General features: G+C 40.7%; 1 protein-coding gene across 3 annotated transcripts in view; it reads left to right on the forward strand.

Moving 5' to 3' along the window:
* Positions 1-23,172, forward strand: part of FAM110B (family with sequence similarity 110 member B) — a 112,661-nt gene extending 89,489 nt beyond the window's left edge. For all 3 annotated transcript variants that reach the window (XM_058031729.1, XM_058031743.1, XM_058031733.1), the window contains 2 exons: positions 4,524-4,590; positions 19,923-23,172. In XM_058031729.1, the coding sequence (XP_057887712.1) occupies positions 20,229-21,341 (1,113 nt within the window). In that variant the 5' untranslated portion in view covers positions 4,524-4,590; positions 19,923-20,228 and the 3' untranslated portion in view covers positions 21,342-23,172. The remainder of the gene's footprint in view (positions 1-4,523; positions 4,591-19,922) is intronic.
* The last annotated feature ends 536 nt before the right edge of the window (positions 23,173-23,708 follow it).

Consider the following 23,708-nt stretch of genomic DNA (forward strand, 5'->3'; position numbering starts at 1 on the left):
AGTTTTCTGTAGTTTTGTGTGTTATGTTCACATTTCAGTGACTCCTGGTTCTAAAGGTCTCAACCTCATTGTGATGATCTTATTTAATGAGTCTTCTAAATGCGTTGTATTACTGGAGTGGCCTGGCACCACAAATGGCAGGAGAGTTTCTGTTCTGCCAGTACCCAGCCTGGTGTGGCTGTCCCCAAGGCCGTCAGTCTGTCTTGAAAAGGAGCATCACTCCTGCCTGAACAGTTTGCATATCCTTTTGCTTACCAAATGGTTAAAAAAAATAAATTTCTAAAAAATGGCAAAAATGTTTAGAATTTATCTAGTTACAAACTTAACTTTAGATGCACAAATCTCCTCATATTGGTTGTTAAAATTTTCCACTTGACCTTGATTTCAGCAGCAGATAAATGATTTCCTGTTGAAATTAGGATAATGAGCCATTGCAGTATGCCAGCTGCCCAGCCATTGTGGACTGTTTTTCTAGGCATTCCAGGAGGATTTTTTTGGAAAGAAATTTGAATGAGTGTGGGATTTTATAGAGAAAAAAGCTACAGATAAATGTCAGTTCAGAGGAGAAAGTGGTAGCTCACACCCATGTAATTAAAGAAGTTAATATTTTTTACAGTCTGAGTCTAGTCCAGAGTTTCTTATCTTGGTTTGGTTTAAGTGCTCCCTGTCTAGGTGAGGCATTTGCTGCCCTTACAGAGGAGATTAAATCTTAGCTGAAGCTCAAAAGGGAAACCAGCTTTGTGTATGCCGCTCAGTGTCATGATTTTTGTGATTTTGAGAAGTCTGATATTGGCTGTCCTTATGTTGTTTTGGATCTCAGATGGTTTAGAGTATTTTTTTGTTATTTTTTTCTCTTTCTTTTCTTCCTCTCTCTCCTTTTTTCCCTCCATAGAGAACTGAAAAGATAAGGACAATTGCTTTAAATATTCATGTTGAGGCCATTTGTGCCTGTCTAGTAGGAGCCAGTGACCAATCAGTTCTTTGCACATATCTCAGCTACTGTGTGTTTGGCACTACATCAGCATATATATTATTGATTTTTAAGAGAAGCACTGTGTGGGCTCCTAATGTTCCTATGAGGAGGTATTGCAGAGATCATTCTTTCCTCTTGGAGTGAACCAGGCTGGATGGGGCTTTGAGCCAGCTTGGTCCAGTGGAAGGTGTCCCTGGCCATGGTGGGGATGTTGGAACCAAATGATCTTTAAGGTCCCTTCGAACCCAGGGGTTAATCTATGATATAAATCTGCTTGCACAGGCCTTGTTAAGTTGTTTAAAGGGAAAAAAAAAGATCTAAGAAAGATTGTCAGTGAGGAAGGAATGGAATGGTGGCTGCACACCATGGCAGCTGTGCCCCACTGTGCCTGCCTGCAGGAAGCAGGTCTGTCCACCACCAGGAAGAAGCACTGAGCTCTCAATGGTAACAAACATTTTCAAACTCTGCTGTGCATCCACTGTAAAGCTGTGCAGCAACATATCCTGCTGTATTTTCATCTTGTGTCAAAAAACTGCAGGAGAAATGAAATCCTGGGCCTCCAGATACAGGAAGAATGCAAGAAAGAATTAAAAAGCACCTAAGAATCAACTACAGTAGTTGTCAGACATAAGTTGCCTTCTTGGAGGCCAAGCATTTGGTATTGATTTATCACAAGAGGTTTGGTTCTTCCAATACAGGGCTGGCCTGGTATTCTACTGCAAATTCCATGGGACAAGCAGGATCTGTTTATTTCTTGCCTATTTATCATTTTCCTTTCATATTTTCATGGAGAAAACCAAGTGCATGTAACTTGTTGGTGGCTTTTCTGGGTTCTTCTGTATTGGAACTGGGCCATACAGAGAGGTAGCTGGAGTAACTAAAATTTGGTGACAGGGGTCTGGCGTGGTGCTTGCTAAACACATAAGAATTGCACTTGCGTGAGTAATTAGAATTTGAGAAATATTCGTGAGACCTCTTAGGCTAAACAGTATATTCAATTGTGAAAGGAGAATCTGATGCTTTTAGCTATCCTGATAAGTCCTTGCTTATAAATTCTACTGAAATTTATGCTATATTCTTCATTTTCTCTACTTTTTCTTGCAGTTCTGTGTTACTGTTTAAAAATATTCACTGTGGTGTATGTGGCCCTTCTCAGCTGTGTTAAGGGTGCTGTGTTATGAGATTTGTGTGAGATGTGTTGCTGAAGGGCACTGTTTTGGACTGATAAAGTGCTGCTGGACATCTATTACCAGAGCAGTTCATCTGCTCAAACAGGGCAGTTAGTACAAGGTTCTGCCTTGGGCTGCTCATCCTGCGCCTACCAGTGCTGCCATCTGAGGATTTGCTGTTCTGCTGGCAGAGACCTGAGTCCTCACAGAGGGTTGTCCACACTGCTGCTGCACAGCACAGTCCCATGCATGAGAATATTGTTGTTATGTTGAAGAATTTACACAGTCTGTAACTTAGTTCAGAACTTGGTCTGCCTCCACATTGCTCTGTAAGCTTTATCCACTGACAGTTTTGTCAGTGCACTCTGCTGTTGCAGGTGCTAAACAGCATCGTTGGGGTTTTGTTCTGTGGCGTGAATGATGAAACCAGTCATGCACTGAAAGCTCCACAGAACATTTATCTGTTTGAGTTTTGTATGTGTATTTTCTTCAGTCATTTCTGTCCTGGGTCCAGAGCCAAGCTCAGTAAAGCCTGTGTGGCGTGTGCTTTCCTGGTTGTTTCACAGTTTAATGGAGACCCTCTTGGGAAATCCTTGAGACCTGGAGCAGTATGTTTATTGTGGCACCAGAGGATTCCAGCAACTCACTGTACAGTAACTACTCCAGTATTAATACTTCCACTTTTTATTACTGCGACCTCTTTAGAACATAAAATAGGCTATGTAATCTTAACATAGTGTACACTGGTGTTCACTAAACAGCAATGCATTTCATAGTTCACACTGACATTCATATCATAAATGTGTCTGTTTGAATTACTACTATTGGAACAAACCATGTGTATGTTACTCATTATGTCTATATACTTGTATCATTTAGAAAGTAAAAGTGTATTCTTGTTGGTACAGAAAGATGAGAACTCTTTTGTGCATGCACTTATGTGGTAATTGTGTATTGGAGCTCTCTTAAAAGCCATTATGGTATTGGATCTTCCTTAGCTTGGCGTTTCTCCCCTTCTGCTGGCAGTCACCAGCCTCACAGCAGAAAGGAAAACTGCTCCTCCCCTTCCTCCATCGCTGCCTTTTTTCCTCATAAAAAGATGTGTAGAAAGCTGCATCCCACAGCAGAGTTGTTTTCCTCCCTAAGAAATACACTGACTTATTTCTCCCTTACCTATTGCATATATAAATGCTTAATTACAGGAAAATTATCTCAAAATTTTAAAATTATGTGCTTTTCTGTCAGTCTATTTATTGTGAGGATATTTGCAATCATTTTTAGCAGGTGACACAAAATATAAAGGTTTGGGGCTTTTTCCGTGTGGACTTTAATAACTGGTTTAAAACTCCAAAAAGTAGGTAATAATTTTGTGTAGAAAAAGGAGAAGGTGTTGCATATGAAATGAAAGATGTATTGTTTGACTAGATGGGAGTAGTGTTTTATAAAGACAATACTGCCACGGTTTTAAAAAGCATTGTCTAAAATAAATGTTTTAGAAAAGGGAAAGTGACTAAGAAAAAAAAGCAAAATTTTTGCATATAGACATATAAAAATTAAATAGTAGATTTTTTGTGCTTTTTGTTGTTAGCTTGGAACAAATCCTGTCATCCCTCCCAGCAAGGGAGGTGTGGAGGGTTTTTGAGCACACAAATATTTTGCTCTTTGACCTTAACTTTGAGTATGGAAAAATAGACCATCACTGTAGATTCCATATTTTCATGTCAGAATCAACTAGCAGCTGCCCTGAAATAACCCTAACATTTACATATTGATATTTTTCCCTCAGTTACTTGTAAAGTAGCTGACACTAATTCCATGCCCTACTAAATTTATATCATAGAAACAGAGTTGTGTTTTTTTCTCTGCAGTATTTTCTCTCTTTCTTTGTTTGGAAATAGCCAAAAACTCAACAAAAGGGATTGTTTATCTATAACGGGAACTTAAAAGGAACTTTTTTTTTGTCCTTCATCAGTGAATTAAAAATTGCATTTTGACATTTTGGCCCTGTTTGCATTCATTCATTGATCCCCAGCACAGATGCATTTCATCTCACACATCAGATACTGCATCAGGGCAAGCTTATGTTCTGAGACTTCCCTAATGACCTTTTAATTAGTTGTTGTTATGATTACACAGCTCACAGGCTTCAGCCACGTTGATGTCATAATTTATCTCAACTTTCATGTGAAATAGTCCCGATTGCTGCTGTGGCTGCCTTGCACTTCTTCCCCTCCATTCCCCTGGCGTGGACTGGCCTTGGTGTCCTGTGTCCATGACCTTCAACACTGACGTGCATGCACCTGCAGGGTTACTGGTATGCTGTGTTTTAGGGGTTTTTTCATGCCTTTTTCATATATTCTTTTTTGTCTTTTTTTTTTCAGAGTCCTCTGGAGCATTACATTCCCCTGTTTGGAGTGTGGACAAAAGTTTGGCATTCTGCTTTTACAGGTACCTTTTTAAAATGCACTTTTTTTTTCCCTCAGGGGCTGATAAAAAGAAAGCTTTCCCGGAATGATTTTACTATGTCCTCCTCTGCTATCTTGTTGTGATAATGAGTTTCTCTTCCTCCACCTTTACTAGTCCATCGGATTGGCAGATTCATTAGTTGCAAGTATGTAGTTGAATGCCATTTCAGAAAGATTGAGGCTTTCTCTTCTCTTGCTGGCCTCAGTCACACAGCCATGTATGTGTTGCAGAATCCTTTTTGGAAGTACTCCAGTAGTTCCAGGCTTTTTCTCACCCTTTATTCCCAACCTGTACTTTGGTTACAGTTGCTCCATTCAGTAAATTTGTTTTAGCTTTTACAATGGAGACCTCCAGTGCAAGTAAACACTTCTTGCCTTAGTCCTCCAGAGCTTTCTATTTATTTCTGTTACTTACCTGACTCCTTTTTGGAAGTGTTCCAGTAGTTCCAGGCTTTTTACCATCCTTTATTCCTAGCCTGTACTTTGGTTACTGTTTTTCCATTCAGTAGATTGTGTTAGCTTTTTATAAGAGACCTTCAGTGCAAATGAGCGCTGGTAGGCTCAGCACTTCAGAGCTTTCTGTTACTTATTTGGTTATTACTACTGCTTTCCAAATACTGAGGCACACAGAATCAGAGAATGGAATCAGAGGTTGGAAAGGGCCATAGTGGGTCATCTGGTCCAAGCTCCCTGCTTAAGCAGCATTATCCTAAAGAACATGGCACAGAATTTTGTCCAGACAGTTTTTGAATATGTCCAGTGAGGGAGACTCTACATCCTTTCTGGGCAATCTGTTCTAGTGCTTGGTAAAGAAGTTCTGCTGATAAGGAAGTTCTTCCTTGTATTCAGATGGAACTTTCTGTGGATCAGATTCTGCCTGTTGTTCTGTTGCTTCACACCTCTGAGAAGAGCCTGGCCCCATCCTCTTGGCACCCTCCTTTCAGATACTGATAGACATTGATGAGGTCCTCTCTCAGTCATTTCTTCTCAAGGCTGAACAGGCCCAACTCTCTCAGTCTTTCCTCATAAGAGAGATGCTCCAGTCCCTTAATCATCTTTATTGCCCTTTGCTGGAGCTGCTCCAGGAGTTCCAGATCTCTCTTGTCCTGAGGAGCTCAGAACTGACACAGCACTCCAGATGTGGCCTCACCAGGGCTGAGGAGAGGGGCAGGATCATCTCCTTCAACCTGCTGGCAATGTCATTCCTAATGCAGCCCAGGACACCTCTGGCCTTTTTGGCCCCCAGGGCACTGCTGGCTCATGGGCAGATGTTGCCCACCAGGACCCCCAGGTCCTTCTCTGCACAGCTGCTCTCCAGCAGGTCAGTGCCCAGCCTGTGCTGGTGCATGCAGTTGTTCCTCCCCAGGTGCAGGACCCTGCATTTGCCCTTGTTGAACTTCAAAAGATTCTTCTCTGCCCATCTCTCCAGACTGTTGAAGGATGTCCTCTGAAGGACCACACAGCTCTTTATGGAATCAACCACTGCTCCCAGCTTGGTGTCGTCAGTGAACTTGCTGAGGAGGATCTGCCCCTTCATCCCAAGCACTGATGAACAAGTTAAGCAACACTGGGCCCAGTATAGGACTCTGGGGGACATCACTGGTGGCAGGCCTCTCACTACACCCTGTGCCACTTGTGACCCTTGGGATCTGCTGTTTAGCCTCTTCTCAATCCACCTCACTGTCCAGGCATCCAGCCCACACTTCCTGAGTTTGCCTGTGAAGATGTTGTGAGAGACAGGGTCTAAAGCCTCACTGAAGTCAAGGTAGGCAATATCCACTGCTCTCTCCCCATGCATCCAGGTAGTTGTTTCATCACAGAAAGCAATCAGGTTGGTCAAGCATGATTTGCTTTTAGTGAGATATTAAACTGATACTAGTGAGGTAATAAACTGGTACTCCTGAGCACCTTGTTGTCATCCATGTGGATAGAGATGGCCTCCAGAATGAGCCACTCCATCACCTTTCCAGAGAGGAAGGGGAGGCTGACTGGCTGATAGTTCCCTGTATCCTCTTTCCTGCCCATTTTGAAAGCTGGAGTGCTTTTTTCCAGTCCTCAGGCATAAGTCCATCCACAACACTGAGCTTGACCTTAAGGTCTGAGCAGAAGATGAGCATTAAAGCTTAAAAATCTTTATTTTTGTCACTAAAGCTCCAAAACAAAAGGTGTCAGGAATAATGGACAGAGTAGCTTCATCCTTGGTGAGTACAAGTAAACCAGCTGAAACCCATGAGGACAGGAGGGGACAGGAGGTGAACATGTGGCACTTCGTAGCAATGGTTGTAAAATTCTTGAAATATTAATAAAGTATTTCATTGTAGCAAAGAAAAAAATCAGTAATCAATGTCTGATGTGTCATGTGTCAAATTAGCAGCACACTTCACACATACTTAGTTTTAATTCTGCTCAGTAAAAGGCATTTCATGTTCATCTGTTTCCAATCAGCATATTTGGCTCCAGAACATAAATTTGCATTGTGTGGGGTCTTAAATTAACAATTATCACTGCTGTTTTATTTCAAGACAAAATGTTAAGTCTGAGAGTACACATGGCTAATTTAAGGGTAAAAATCTGTTCCCAGAATGTGAAAATCATCTCAGAAGCCATTTCTATCAGCTGAGGAATTGGGAACTTGAAATTCCAGATACATAGTATGAAATTAAGGCAGCAAAACCATTTTAGCTGTGACTGACACCAGGAACATTCAAAGATCTGTGTTAATTTTTTTGATCACAAGTTAACCTACACTAATTTTACAGTCACATTTCATATTTTTATCTCCTTCATGTCATGCTGCATGGGATTTATTTCTGCCATCTTAGAAATGGGATTCAATGTTTTGTGTTCATACAGATGCTCCAGTAGGTCTGTAGTTTTGTTGGAAATATATTGCTCATTCTGTCAACAGAAAAAATTGAATTTGTGATTTATGATGAAGGCAGCATTCAGTCCTGGCTGGGGTGACACAACCAGCCCTCCCTTTACATTAACTTTTAAAGAATGCCTTGAAACCAGTCCAGATCAGTGATGAGCTGGAACTGGGACTGAGGGACACCTTCAGTGGAGGGACTCAGTGTATGGGGATTGTGTGCTGGCTGAGCAGCTGGGCAGGAGAGGTTACCTTTATGAAGCAGGCATGGGCAGATGGAAAAAGAGACACCATGTGTCCTCATTTGAGGTTTGGCACCTTGGTTTCCCATTATTTGTCTGGTTTAGGCATCTTAACTCTGTCATGCAGGGTAAAGTAGTTTCAGTCAACTACTAGAAAACTTTGCTGATACTCATCTCTTAATAAAGATAAAGCAGTAGATACAAGACTGGCATACCTCTATCCACTTTCTGAGTTTGGGATGAATTTCTTATGTTACTTTGGGCAGCCAATATCAATCCTGTATTAACCTCCAGTTTGGAGATTTACTTTTGTTTACAGAAGAGGGGAGATCTATAAGCGTGGCTGTGCATCACACACCTTAGAGGAGAATGGATATGTAGCAGTCCAAGGGTAGTCTGATACTCTCAGGAAGGGCAGGAATGGAGGAGTGGTTTAAGCAGACTTTCTAATCAATAATCTGTGACACCTGTGAGGACAGGATGGAGAGCATCCCTGATTCAGGCATCCCAGGGACAAGCCTGTTGTGTATCTGGTCATGCCATCAGCATGTGAAAGGGGTCTGAAGCATTGCCAAAAAGAACAACTGGATTTACTGAGGAATCTCCAGCAAACCTCAGCACTCATTCCATTGACTGGTCAGTATTTCTGGTCCCTGGATTTTCTCCACTATGCATTTTCATCCTGAAGGGGCACGGTGCTCTGAGCCTGGTGTCCCTCTGTGATATGTCCCTGCCAACCACCCAGTGCCAGCTCCTTTGCCCCCAGCCTTCTGAGCTCTGCAGACAGTGTGCCCCAGGCGCAGGGGCTGCAGGACAGAGAAGGTGTATCTCTCTCCTGCAAACCAAATGGTCTGGGTTAGCAGGAGCTTTGCTTCAGGAGGAGCTTCTCTGATGGCTTTACCTATCTCCACAGTGCCCTTATGCCAGCTCTGTTCCTTCTGCAGGATGGAGGAGCTGTGAGAGAGGAGATGAGGAGGAGAACTTGAGCTGTCTCTTCCTTTTTCCTATAATCCTTCTCTGTGCTTATAATCTATTCCTGCTTCCCAACTCACTCTTCAGTGCATCCTCCTCTATTCCCAACACCTTCTCCTCTCTTTGCCTGGTTAATAGCATTTCTCTTTACTTCTCTGTGTCTTGTCATTTCTCACTTTTCTTATGTCTGTCCCCACACTCACAATTCCAGGTTTTGGGTTTCTTTAGTTTGTATGTTTTCTTGGACTCCCTACGCTGCTTTCCTCTCTCCATTTAATTAAATGCAGTGGTCATGATACAGATTTTGTTTTCTTTAAGATGATGAGGATTTTATGGTTTCTTAAAATTGGAGATCAGGAAGAATTTCCAGCATCATCATCATCATAACTTCACCTAACCCCTCAGACAGGCAAAAACCATTCAAAAGAATCTGAAGATTCTGATTTCTAAAATGAGGCTTTTCAAGAACATTGTTTTAGTGAAGGGTCATTAAATTAAACAGTAATACAAAGGCCCCACTTTGAGTGTCAAATTTGCATATTATACAAAAGTTTGGATGCTCATTGACAAGTTGTTGTGAGAGACAGGGTCAAAAGAATTATTGTCCTTAGTGGAGCTGGATGTTCATCTCCATTGAAATAGGTTGTGAACAGTTTGTGAAGACCTGTAGCTTAACGTGTGGACTCTGTGGCATGTATTTCCCATACAGCAACCAAGAAGAAAATATACTCAGTGTATTCTAACAGCAAACACCTCAACAGCTGTAGTCAATGGTGGTATAGACTGCGGAGTTACACACACAAGTGTGTAACCATGCACAAGTGTGGCACTTGTGTTGAGTTATACAGCTGTCATCATTAATGGCAACGTCATCATAACAATGAAGACCTAAATTGCCTTGTGTTCCAGTGCCAAAACTGGTGTGCTCAACAATCTGCTTTTAGAACTCTGTAATATACAGATACATCTTCAAGACATAATGCTATGCATGCCTTCAGTTTTCTTTCTCGACTTCTAAAAGCATGTAACTTTAGGCATGAGGTTGGAGAAAAGGGGAATGAACTATCCTGTGGTATGGGAAAATGTCCTCTTATCTAGAGAAAAACATAATTTTTCCATTCAAAAATGAAAGAAATGATTCATGGAGTTGCTCTGAAGGTTGCAGTGCCCCAGAACACTGCTGTAAATCATGTATAGTTTGTTTTTTTTTCCAAATGTAATTTTAAAAAGACTCAATTTGTTTTTACGTAGTCAAAACTTTTATAGTGTGTTTATTTAAAAAAATGCAATATTTCATCTGTGTACAGCTTAGAAATGCAATGCTTAGAAACTGTTAACTCAGGGCAATTCATTTGTAGACATTATTTTTAAATAGCCATTCTGACCTTACTGCAGTAATATCTCATGTTGCAGAAAAGGCTGTTTAAAGCAAAGAGTTTTGACAAACAAGACCCCACAGCTAATCAGAAGAGCAGCTCAAAGTCTGCAGTTGTCAGAATTAGGCTGCTCTGTTGTATCCCCCTGGCTGAACATTATCATTTTTCTGGTGGTACTGGTTTTACTATGCTTATTTTTAATTGTGCCTACTGTATTGCCTCTTAAAGGTGGCCTTGTAAGTTTTTAATATCAGTAGCAGACGTTAATTAGCTTTATTTTAATATTTATTTCTAAAGATTAAATGCTCGTGTTCATGTATAGAATTTATTAAAAAGAATTTTCAATGTAACAAGCTGTTAAAGTAAGAAAATATTTAAATATAAATAATTAGATGGCTTTCTGGGTTCTTGCTTTTAAAATCTTGACAAGTATTACAAGAAATATTCTGTATGCTTAGGCACTGTTTCTTTCAAATATATTTTCACAACATGTAAGAAACTTCAGGAAGGTGCTATTAAGCTTTGTTTTGAAACTTTGAAAATAAGCATTTTCAAAAGATTCTTTTACTACATACATCTCTAAAGGAAAGAAAATTTTAAGTATGGGGTCTTTTTCTGTTTATAATAGCTCTTTATGGTTTCTGGTTTTTTCACTGCATAAATTGTTGGAATTGTTTTTCTTTTCTGGGCTGTGTTTGTTTACTTTGGGTTTTCGTGTATTTGAACATTTCTGGAGTTTTGCAGGACGAGTAACTGCAAGGGAATGTCCAACTGATGCTGTTTTCATTGTGGGTTTATGGTTATTTCTCACATAAAATCTGTTCATACCTATGATGCTATGCTCCTTTAATGCATTTCTCATTGTAAACAGTTTTAGAGAACTTTCATCAATAACCAAGAGTCTAATCACGGCAGCTTGATATTTCAGGGCCTCGGGCCCTTTATGACAGTTGGGTAAATTTTTGCCATTCCCACATGAACAAGCTGGCAGCAGTGTTTATGTACATAAAATCAGAGATTGCTGAACTCTTTTGAGAAATGAGAGATTGGATCAAATCCCCAGTCCCCAAACTGGGGCAAGTTTCTCACCTCCTGAGGAAGAACCGAGTTGGTCTTCCTATTCAGCTGAAATGTCCTACTTGCTAGAAATCATTTAATTGCCCTGGAGCAGGGTTAGTAAACCAATTTCCTTGTCAAGTACCATATGTGGTCTTTTTTTGCTCTTTTCTTTATTTAAAGAAACCTTGCTAGTACTTTTTTGTTCGTTTGTTTTAAAGTGGAAGCTTTTGAAAGAAAATCCTGGAAAAGGATCTGTCTCTCCATACTGAATCACAAAATTGTTATGGTTGGAAGGCACCTCTGGAGATCACCTCATCCAGCCCACCTGCCAAGTCAGGGTCACCTGGAGCAGGTGACACAGGAAGGTGTCCAGATGTATTTTGAGTATCTCCAGGGAGGGAGACTCCACAACCTCCCTGGGCAGCCTGTTCAGTGCTCTGCCACCCTCAGTGTAAGGAAGTTCTTCCTCTGTGAAACTTCCTCTGATTTTGTTTTTGGCCATTGCTCCTTATCCTGTCACTGGCACCACTGGAAAGAGCCTGGCACCCTTGACAGCCACATTTGAGACATTTGTATTATGCAAGGTGTAGCCTGGTACTTTGAGTATCTGCCATGGAAGGCTGCTTCCAGTCTGGACTCCAAATCTGGTGGAGGAGGAAGTGTTTTCTTGGTCATCCTCCCCAGCTCTGGCTCTGTTTTAAGGTCTGGCAGGTACCTGCTGGATGAGACAATGTGACTGACCAAGGAGAGGAGATCCCTGGTTTTTCTACAGTTTGGGAATTATCATTAGGCTTAGTTGTTTGCATGGTTTTTAGCAGAAATAAGAACTTCACTTAAGCTAGGTGGCATGGTTCCTTGGGGCATGCCCATGGGGCCCCTTTCCCTCTTTCCCCGAACATACCTTCTATCCTACACGCTCGTGATCATTCCAGATTTTTCACAGTTCCCTTCCAAAGAAGTGAAACAGGGGAGATGAGCACCCATAGAAGTCATATGGGAGATGAGGAAAGCGTCCAGGTTTTGACTTGGTTTGATGTTCAGGACATAGCTGAGGCCTTGTAGGCAGGCAGGAGAGCTCAGAAGTGATTCTCAATGTATTAGTTGAGGGAGAAAAGTACTGGCAGAGGAACACGTGCTTTGTGGTGAGATCCAAGCTTAAATATCAGCTACCCAAGATTTTATGAGTACTGCTGTCACCTAAGTGGTGAGCAGAGACTGTTTCCCCACAGAAAATGCCATTTAGGTGTGTGTGTTTCAGTGCTGATGAGTTTTGAAGGCTCAGCTTGATGTTGCCATGCAGCAATAGCCAGGAAGGAGATGAACCTACAAAAGTCTTCTGGTCATGGGTCCTTAAATCTTTGACTACAAGGCTGTGTTGGTAGGCACACTGCACATTAAACATAAACATTCATTTTTAAAATCTATACCTGCATTTATCCATTTAAATCTGGTTTGATTTTTTAGTATTTCCAAGATAAAAGGTTCTTCTAAGCCAAAGTGGTTTATGTTTTAGGGCATACTCCATTGTGTAATAAAGGTCACATCCCTTAGTCTAATCCCATAGCTGCCCTGCTATGCTGCAGTAGAGTGCTTTAACATTCATACAGGTTTTCAAACATTTAAAGAATTTAGGACTATGTTTAATTTATCCCAGTGTGACAAATGGTTCAGAATTGGCATTTTGAAAATACTGCTATCAAGATGTATGTTCTGTAGGTGAGTTTATAGCTATAATTTTTTTGGTGAGGGATGCTGCAGAAGTTACTGAGCTGTTTCCCAGCTGCCTGATTACTGATGAGACTTGTGCTTCTGCTGTTGAGGACCAGACTTGGCAGTGTTATTGGGGGTACCACGTGGGTGATGGAGTCTGAGAATCCTGCTAGTGAGGTGATGTGTCTGTAGTAAAACTAGAAGGAGGGTGTTTTGCAGATGTATCTCCACATTTTTGCGGATAGATTTTTATTTCCTTCTTTGCAAGTGCATATGATTTTTATGGAACTTATTGCCATAAGATTTTTGGTGGCTTAAAATATGTCTCACTCTGAAAGTGGACTTGTTAAGAATTACCATGCTCTTGAGATGGAAACTAAAATGAAAAGTTTTCCATTTAAAACATTTTTGCTGATCTTCATAATTGAAATAATTTTTTTTGTTCTGTCTCCCTGTTTTCCCCTACTTTACAGCAGTGAACCCCCAATTAACTTTTTTTTCCCCACACACATTGGAAGCACTACTACCAGGAAAAAAGGTTGGTTTACTAGGATGCCAAATCCAAACATGGCCATGAAGGACATCTACCAGCAGCAAGAAGATGAGATGCTCGTTTTTCCTATCAGTAGAAGAAAAGGGGAGGGTAGTGCAGATAGCAGCAGTTACTGCATCTTACAGAAGTAGGAGAGAACCCTCCCTTTTTCCAGAGAAGAGGGACCAAGCAGGTGGGACTTGGTACAGCAGGGACCTCTATCAGGGCTTGATGAACCTCTGAAATGTAGCTGAACACCAGAGCCAAGTATCCTGTATTGAAGAAGGGGATTGTGTTGATCTTTAAAAGTGCATAAAAGATCCTAGGAAAACTGTGTAGGCTCAGGAGCCCACAGGATAAACTGGGAGTTGTGGCCTTGTAAGGAGGAGGCTGTAAATTTAAAATATTACAGTTATGGATAGATGTGGAATTAAAAGTATAAAAGTAGTTTATATTTGAGACCATTGCCACTGGCTGATGAACAAGTAGTAAGGGTGTTTCCTAAAACTTTGTGAAGTGTTTATTATTCTCATAAAATGCACACTGAAATAGAAATATTCACATAAGGCTACAAATCCAGGAAAACATCATATTCCTTATTATAATTTTTTAGGCCCTTTGCTGTTTTGGTTTGTGTTTTTTGGGGTTTTTTTAGTTTAAGTAAGCAACTGAAATTATTGCAAAGAACACAATGCTGTCTAAGCAAAACAGGGGTCCAGAGAAAACAAAACTGATTTACAAACACAACTTTTATAAACACAGCTTGTAGTAAATAATAAGATATTTTCTTTTGGTTTGTACTGTCTCATTGGAAAAAGGGGAATTTCATTTCTGGGCTTTCTTCTGCATTTATGCAGCCTGTTGAAAGAAATCAGAGTTTTCATCATTGTGAGGTATCTATGGGGCAATATTTATCCCAGAAGCATCCCTGGGAGTGGATTACTGCTACTGGGTAGGAGATGGATTTCAGAACTAAAAAGAAGCAAAATACTTCCTAAAGTTTTTTCTTTCAAAGAAGTATCTATATCCAGCTCCCAGTGAGATCTAGGCATACATTACAGGGTTAGTATGTAAGTACAGCTGCTAGGTTGCTTTCCTGTTTTCCAGATGTTTATACCTCCATGGATTTCCCAGCAGCTATTTCAACTTAACAGTGTTAGCATTTCTGGTTATGGCAATGTCCTGCTTTAAACCTCATCATTTTCACTGCATATTAAAATGGGAAGAGTGCTCAGTGGTGACACTGTGGTATTTATGGAGAGTTATGTCTTGAAAGCCTTTGATGTAAGAGCAAAGCAGAATTAGCATAAATGTATCAGCCCATATTATGCTCAGCTATGCAAGCTATTGCAAACAATGTTAGTTGTAGTTTGGTATTTTTGGTTGGAAGTTACACATCAGCAGTGAAAAGTGACTGCCTTTGCCAAAGTTACTGCCTTCCCTTTGGTAGAAATTTTTCTTGCCTTGTAATTCTGCCACTCTCCGTTTCAGGTCACTGTAGTTCACATTATTCATGACCTTTTGAAGGTTTAAATGTATACTTGAACAGATGCCTGTTGCTCTTACTGTTCACTGTACCACATTTTAGGGAGGAACAGAGTTGAAAACAGGCACTTTCATTTGTATTTTGAGTGATGGTAGATCTGAAACACTATTTCATCTCCTCATGCTTTATCTTGACAGTTAATATTATATGGGACCGAGACTACACAGCATACACATCTTTATCTAAAATTGGCTTAAAAAATGAAATACTGCTGCCATTCTGGATATGGATGACCTTTTATTAATTTCAGCCAAGTTTACTTAGGCTTTGCCTGTTTTTTTAAACTTAGTAACATACATATGTGAGGTTTACAATGACAATTATCTACAGAATAACTTGTATCAGTTTTAGGCATACATATTAGTATAACTTAGCACACAGACCTGTAGCCAGTGATTCTCAGTGAAGCTCTCATTTGTAGGCTTTGCTGTGACTGTTAAATAACCAGTATCTTCATAATGGGGCCTGCAGCTCTGAAGGGCACCCAGGTGTTAGGGGAACCTGACATTTTCCATCTGTGTCCTGCATTCCTGTGTAGGTTTTGTTTTGTGATCTCTTTGAGTCCTGATGCAGCCACTTCTTGATTACTTGTGCTGGAATTTATGTCTTGTTATGGTGCATCTTGAGGTGTAGTGGTAGTTATATTTTATCACCTGGAAAATAAAATTGGCACAGGCCTTTAAATATAAAGAAAGGCAGAGTAAAGGCTGTCAGCCTTCATTATATTTATCCACTATACATCATCCTCCCTTCTGTGCAATCCCTTCATCTGCTGTCCCAGAGGGATGAATTAGGAGAATGAGCTTCATTGTAACTTTGTCAGGTGAAGCAATGTCCTCACCAAAGTCAAGGACAGGCATTTCACTCATTTCATTTAGACCACAGTTTCACATGGCTTTTTTTGCTGCTTTTTCTGTAACTTGAATACTGCTAAAATATGTAATGCCTTTCTGTGGATGCTTTTAGACAAAGACTGGGTGAAATGTGGCCAAACGCGTAGGAGCTACAGGACACCACAGAGCGGAGGAGGGAAGTGTGTCATTTACTGTCAGTTGACACCATTCAGTCAGTCTGTGTTTAGAATGCAGTTTTAGGTATGAGAGGAAAAAATGATCTCTATTATTGTACAATACTGTTGTATTCATAATAGTGCTAGAAATAAATACTTGCCACAATGGAGTCTGCTCATAAATTTCCCATACATTTCAAGTAACTGCATATTTAAAATATATGGACCTAAGATTCCGAAGTTTCTGCATAGTTTATGTCTTCCTACTGCCTCAGTTTTAAAGTAAGGAAAGAATATTTTATAGGAGATTTATTTGTAGTTAATGTTACTTGTATAGCTATTGCTGCTCTAGGCTGTGTTGTGTTCCCCTAAATCATGCAGATAGTGCATTGGTTATTTAAATATGAATATCTGACAAGCATATTATGGACTCAGGAGTGATTAAATTGTGATGCCTAGAATGAATTAAGTGCTTTGAATCTCTGCCTCTGCCACAAAGGAATCCTGGATTGAAATGTCTGGCCGAAAATGCAGCTTTGAAAACCCAAAACTTTGTGCATTTTGTATTCTGCTCAGCAAGTGTGCAATAGTTGTGGGATATTAGAGGAGCTCAGTAAGACCTTTCAGACAGGTTTTATTAATGTATACATGGTATTAAATAGAACTATGTTTGAATGCAACTGTAAGGTTTTTGTCTTTGTTTTCCTTGAAATAATTTCTTAAGTCTAGTAGTTTTGTAAGGAAGAGCAGTAATAGAAATCCAGAGTAAATCCTGAAAACAGTTGAGTCCATAGAAAGATTACACCTGTACAGCAGATCTCTGGATGTAAACAGAGAGAAAGGAACATTTCTTGGATCCCTAGATATATTTCACACATTTTCTAGGAGTGGGTGAAGAAAATCTATTTGCCTTCGAGTTTCTGCAAGATATTACTGGTACCAGAGATGTTCCCAACAGGAAAAGGGAATTCAGATGCCTAAGCCATGAGTTTCTTTGGAGTTTAAGCCAGAAAAGAGCCATTTCTATGCCCTGATTGCTGCAATGATGATCTTCACAACTGGAATCTCAGTCTTCCCAAGACAACCCTGTACTGCTGCTCTCAGCCTCTTATCATTAACAATGAAATTAATAAGTAGCAAGGTTCTGTAGTGTTGCTGTGGTGTTCCAGGTGCCCATGGACAGAAGAGAAGCTGGTAAAACTTGAGCTCGTTTTCCCAGTTAGCAGTAGGAACAGCCTGCAGCAATCACCAGCACAGGCAGAAGTTTCATTAGATTTTACATTCATCCACCTCTCTTTCATCACACCTTCTTTTTTAACTGTATCTGGTTAGTAATTTTTATCTCTCTGAGATGAGAATACTGAATAAGCTTTCTGGTGATACTCAAATACAGCACTTCAGTGAAATGGAGAAATTTAAACAATGCACAAAAAGTTGATCTCTTTTCATAGCTGTATGTTCCTTAGTTCATAGCAGCAGCCCCACAGGTACAAAGCCTCCATGGCTGGCCACATCACCACTTGGCTGCCAACCCCCAGGCTCCCTGTGCTGGCTCAGGTGGACATTTCTGTCCTGGCTCCTCACCAGGTTCTTGCTTTTCTTTCTAGACATGCCTGAAGCACACTGCCAGTTGTAGCATATTCCCATTGACTCTGGGGCACCTGGCTCCATACGTGCTTGCAGGCAAGCACACTTGTTCTCTCGAATGAACATGTGTGCATGGTGGGATTTATGTTTCTTCTTTTTGTTCCCTTTTAAGTGTGGTGCTGAAGCCTATGTGGATGCTCAGCCTACTGGGCAATGCTTGCTGACATTGATGAAGGCTATCCAAAGTGAGGAAGTTGTTAAATGCTGGGAAAGGACTTCAAAAGCAGACTTGAGCTGGAGGCCTGGGTTCCCATAGCTCTGATCTGTAGCAGTGTGCAGAGCCACTCACCAGGAGGAGAATGGAGTTGGCAGCTGTCCTCAGGGGCAGGACATGGTCACCTTTAATGACAGTGGTCTAGCAGGAGAGTTCTCTTGCTTACTCAAGTAGTATTAACTCAGTTGGGTGAACAGTGTTAAGTACAAAGAGCTCGGTTGTTTGTGGGGTTTTCTTCCTCTTGACAAAGCCCCTGCTCTCACACAGATTTCATTTCTGCACACAAGTATTAAATATACACACGAATGGGATATTTCTACAGGCACTTAGCCATCCAGCTCTGAGCTGGCAATGTGGAAAGATTTGCTTTGTGTGTACGGAAGAGAAATGTGTGTGCAGATGCAAGTTGGAATTGCCTTCTGTGCATTTGGAAGTATCATACTTAATTTCAAAACAGTATCAATAAGTATGTTGATTCAAATGAGGAAAGCTTTTTCTCTTTCAGGAAGATTTAGTTTAAATTCAGATGTCAACTGCTGAGGAGTTAGCACTAGGATTTATAAAACAGCATTGAAAGAGAAGCTTAATTAACATTTCACTACCCTTTCAATTGCACTGAATCTCTGTCTGGTTTATCACCCACCTAAATATGTTAGTTTGTATTTGAAGAATGCTTGTGACAGTGAGCCTTCAGGAGAAAGCTCAGCTTTTTCCTATAATCTCATTATAGCATTTGTATATTTTATTTGCTCGCTTTGACCTTGGATAATATGTAGAAAGTGTTTAATGTATATATATCACATGTTTCTGGTCATCAGTGATTGAGGTTGTTTTGTTTTTACTGTTAATGTAACTTGATCTGGAATTTCAAGTTGAGCATTGATGGATGAGAACACATAGGATGACAGCAACATGAAAGCAAATCATCCCAGAGAAGGATGCTGTTCTGTGTTCTTTAAGATAGAGTGAAGAAGGAGCAGCTGCTTTTCTTTCTCTCCCTGAAGATTACAGTGATAATAGAAATGGGATATTAAAGAGGGCAGCATAGATTAATGGGGCAGTAATAAAACAAATGAGACCCATTAGCAAAATCACTGCTTGAAAAGTAGATTCCATGGTAAGTGCCCTTCAGTGCCTCGTTTAGGAAAAATTGTTTCAGCACTTGTAGTATCATCCACGGTGTTGGATTTTAGACTGTTGTGACAATCTCAGTGATAAAGCCTTAAAATAATTTAGATGAAGAGAAATTTTATTTGTACTTACGGCTTGATAGAAAACCTGAGTTATTATATCTATCTACATGTTGAAAACAAGTTCTTCTTTTTCAAACCCAGTCACAATGGTTTTTCATGTTCTCAAAATCTTACATAAAAAACTAAAGACACTTTTTGTTGTTCTGTTAAGCCTGTAAGGTGATCATGAGAGCTTGGAAGGCCTTCTTTTATTGCTGGAGTACCAGTGCTATAGATACCAATGTTCAAACAAACTAGGAACTGGAACTGGTGGATTTAGTGACATCTCCTGGTTTTATTTGTTCATTCTGTATTTGATTAGCAGTGAAGGATGTGCATTGCAATTAAAACTCTTCATGTTTCTATTTGCTCTCTGCTTTTTAGACCAGATTGTTTTCTGGACAATTTAATGAGCAAGGAAAATACACTTGATTGCTGAGATTTATACAGTATGTTGCCTATAAGGAGAAAAATGTTTGGGGGTTAGAGATAAAACATGTTCACAAATCTACTTAACTAAGCCAAATATATTAGTAATAAGTGCTTTTTTTACTGGGAGATGTGTGGCTTCAAGTCTCTGAATTGTCTCATTCTGCTTCCCTTTCTCCCTCTGGAAATGTATGGCTGTATTGTGATGAGGCTTAATTTTTTTAGAATTTTTTTTCCCCCAATATAATTTTGTTAAATCCAAGTTCAGAGTGTAAACATGAAACGATTTCACATCTTGTGAGGTGCAGAGGGTGCTGGGCAGGGGCGGGCAGGGGCTCCATGTGTGCTGCCCGTGCGGCAGTGGCCGCTCCCGGGTGCAGGCAGAGGCAGAGGCAGAGGAGGGCCGGGAGGCGGCTGTTGCTATCGCTCTGATGTCAGGCGCTCCCGCTAACGTGTGGTTGGTTATTCTGCCTTTCAGATCGCTGCCGCTCGCTCCTGGAGCGCAGGGGGGACGGCCAGACTCCCACATCTTTCAGCGAGAAGAAAGGAGCCAGCGGAGCGGACTAATACGGACTTGTGTCGGGTGCCCTTGCCCTACAAAGGCTGCCTTTAAAAGAGAAACGCAGTGCTATTTAATGAGCTGTGAGATGAGGCACTGCTGCTAACGCTCAGATCCCAGGATTCATCGGCTATTCATTGTGCTTAATGTACATGTTTCTGCACCGTGCATTTAGGAGATCCCAGAGAAGAATCCAAAACGGCTGCGGGGGAAAGACCACCAAACATGCCTACAGAAACATTACCGACAGGTAGCATGGTGAAGCCGGTCAGCCCTGCCGTGACTTTCACATCTGCCGTTCCTCTCCGCATCCTGAACAAAGGACCCGACTATTTTCGCAGGCAGGCGGAGCCTAACCCAAAAAGACTGAGTGCGGTGGAGAGGCTCGAAGCCGACAAGGCGAAATACGTCAAGAGCCAGGAGGTCATCAATGCCAAGCAGGAGCCTGTGAAGCCGGCGGTGCTGGCGAAGCCACCGGTCTGTCCCGCGGCCAAGCGAGCGCTGGGGAGCCCCACCTTGAAAGTCTTCAGCAACAATGCAAAGACTGAGAGTGGAGTCCAGAGAGAAAATCTGAAACTCGAGATTTTGAAGAACATCATCAACAGCTCTGAAGGCTCCAGCTCAGGCTCAGGGCATAAGCACGGTCCCCGAAATTGGCCACCCCACAGGGCCGATTCGACTGAGCTGAACCGACACTCGTTCGCCGAATCCTTGAAGGTTTACCCCACGCAGGGCCGGAGCAGCCCCCAGGAGAGCAGCTCCAATGTCAGCAGAAGGCTCCTAGATCAGTCAGCAGAGACTTTCTTGCATGTCTCTCACAGCTCTTCAGACATTAGGAAAGTAACTAGTGCAAAGCCCTTAAAAGCAATACCCTGCAGTAGTTCAGCCCCACCTCTGCCTCCAAAGCCCAAAATCGCTGCCATTGCCACCCTGAAGTCCCCAGAGATTGAGGCAGTGGAGTCTGGGTGCGGAGTTAGTAGAAGACCCTCCCTACAGCGGTCAAAATCAGACTTAAGCGACAGATACTTTCGCGTGGACGCAGACGTTGAACGATTCTTTAACTACTGCGGACTGGATCCTGAAGAGCTTGAAAACCTTGGGATGGAAAACTTTGCAAGGGCTAACTCTGATATTATATCCCTCAACTTTCGCAGTGCAAGCATGATTAGCTCAGACTGTGAACAGTCTCAGGACAGCAACAGTGACCTTAGAAATGATGACAGTGCCAATGACCGTGTGCCATACGGCATTTCTGCCATTGAAAGGAATGCCAGAATCATCAAGTGGTTGTATAGCATCAAGCAAGCTAGAGAGTCACAGAAAGTGTCCCATGTGTGAGAGAGAAATCCACCGTAGAAAAAAGCAAGGACTGTATCTTTGTCTGTGAATATTCAGTTTGTGAAGGGTTGTGAAGTCTACTTGAAGTCTTGTACCCTTCTCAAATCTTTGTGTTGCTTGTTGTGCAATGTTTCCAAGTTGCATGCCTGTCAACATGTGAGCTGACCTGGCTTCCACTTGAACAGTAACTAACTACAAAGCCTGGCTGAGCATACACATTATCTGCCAAAAGTTTAAGACAAGAATCTGATTAGGGCTTCAGTATAATCAAAGTGTTTACATGGAAAGGTTATATGACTTCTTTGGTATTTATGTGGTTCCTCGTGGATTTTATATATGTCACTTTTTGTCTTAATACAGATATTGTCAACTGACTTTACTCGTTTCCAAGTTGAAACAGAATCCCTTTGGGGGGAAGAAAAGTGGAATTGGCCGAAATATGAGGTTTAGGCATACAACGATAGGCAAAGTAGCCTTATCTCTTGTAGAAAGTGCATTATTGGCACACGAGAGCTGTTTCTAAAAGGCAAAGAATGCTATGTTCTTAAATTATGTATCATTGTTAAACTATATATCCCTACTTGTAGTAAGGCACTGTTCAGTAAAAGTTTATTTTTCCTAGGTAAGCTCCCTCTGTTTTACAGCAGAAGTAGTCTAGTGAATCTGCTTGACCTCTCATAAACTAAGTGAGATTTGCATTTGGGTTGGTGTAAGCATTTTAATGATTTTGTATTATACCAGTTGGAAAAGCTTAAAGAAAGTTGGAGTCAACAGATGACAATGGCGCAGGTACAGGATTTTGTGGGTTTGATTTTTACTCAAAGATTCCTGGTCTTAAACTTTTGACAGGAATAATTAGATCCTATAGCTGATATTGAATGCCTTTATTAGTCAAAACACATCATGACTACAAACTCCATGCTGTCTTAATTTTTTTGTAGACCTATTTGAAGAGTTAATGAACAAAAAATGGAAACACACAGCCATATCAATATAACGCCTCCTATTCAGAAGTAAATACACTCAGTAGCTGAACTATATCTGAAAAAATGTGATTATGTTGTCTTGCATATGTTATATCTAAGGCTGTGAAAGTTTGTTCCAGCTCTAGGAAAGTGTAGAAACATGACAGTATGTAGCTTTTCTTTTCTCTTTTTTTTTCCTCCTTAAGATGGTTAGTGCTGCGAATCAACCTGTTACAAACCTTTCAACAATCTGTCTTCCCAGTGGTTTAATTAACTGTCACTTCAACTGACAGTGGTGGTGTGGTAGTGGAGGAGTTGAAAGTACAGTGGTCTGCTTCATTATTGTATTCATGCTTTGAAGTAAATTGCAGCACTACCTTATACTACATCAGCTAACAGGAAACTTTTTTATTGTGTAAATGCTGTAAGACTTTGTATATACTTCAGTTGTTACAAAATCTTTAAAAGGAAGAGTGTTATGCTAATAAATAGCTCCTGGTGCAGGTATGGTAGGGTTTTTTTGTTCTTATTTTCACCCCTCCCATCCTTAAAACTGTATCAGGAACTCAATTGCAGTGTGTTTTAGTGCTGTAGAAGGTCTTGGTTAAATAATAGTTCCAGTAAAAGGTTTCTTTTACTAAAGTGCTTTTCAGAATATAATTTTTTATAAAATAACTATAGCAGCATGATCTGTCTGAAGAACTAGAAGAGATTTTCAAGACTCCTAAAATAGCTTGCTTCTTCCTTACCTAGCAATGTTACTGTTCCCGTTTATAGCATCTGTTCGTAATGAATCACCGCAGTCTTCTGAATTATTCTTCAGTAGTGCTTATTTATATATTTGAATATTAAAGATGTTTTACAAAGTCGGGTTCTCTCTTTTCTCTGAGAAGCCTGTAGCCCAGGTTATAACAGACAGCTACAGTTAATGCAGGCAAGACTGGAAGTGGAGCCATGCAGTCATTTGTTTCCTATGGAATTATCCTACATCCAGTTTTATATAATTGTTCTCTAAATGATTGTTTATGGAGGGAGGGAAGCACACATTCAGTTTCAGCACACATTCAGCTTCAGGAGGCTACTCTGTGATTTTTACAGTTGACTTCACAACCTAAGACTTACAACATTCCTAGCTCAGACAAAAAAAAAAAAAAGAGGAGCTCTGTATTTCAGCTACAGGCCCATTTGTGACATTTTAAGCTCCATGGGTTTCAGTTGGCATTGACATCACACTGGTTTTTCAAGCATATTTTTCCAATAGTAAGTTCTGCTCAGTTCAGTGACTGTTTTGCCAAGGAAAATAATGCTTGAGGGATTAAAGCCAAGTGTAATGCAGCTGTACAGCAATGAAATAAAGAAGTTAAAACCGAAATAAAAAATCCACCCACATTGTTCTCTCTCA

The sequence above is a fragment of the Melospiza georgiana genome, chromosome 1 (genome assembly GCF_028018845.1).
Source record: "Melospiza georgiana isolate bMelGeo1 chromosome 1, bMelGeo1.pri, whole genome shotgun sequence".
NCBI classification, from domain to species: Eukaryota; Metazoa; Chordata; class Aves; order Passeriformes; family Passerellidae; genus Melospiza; species Melospiza georgiana.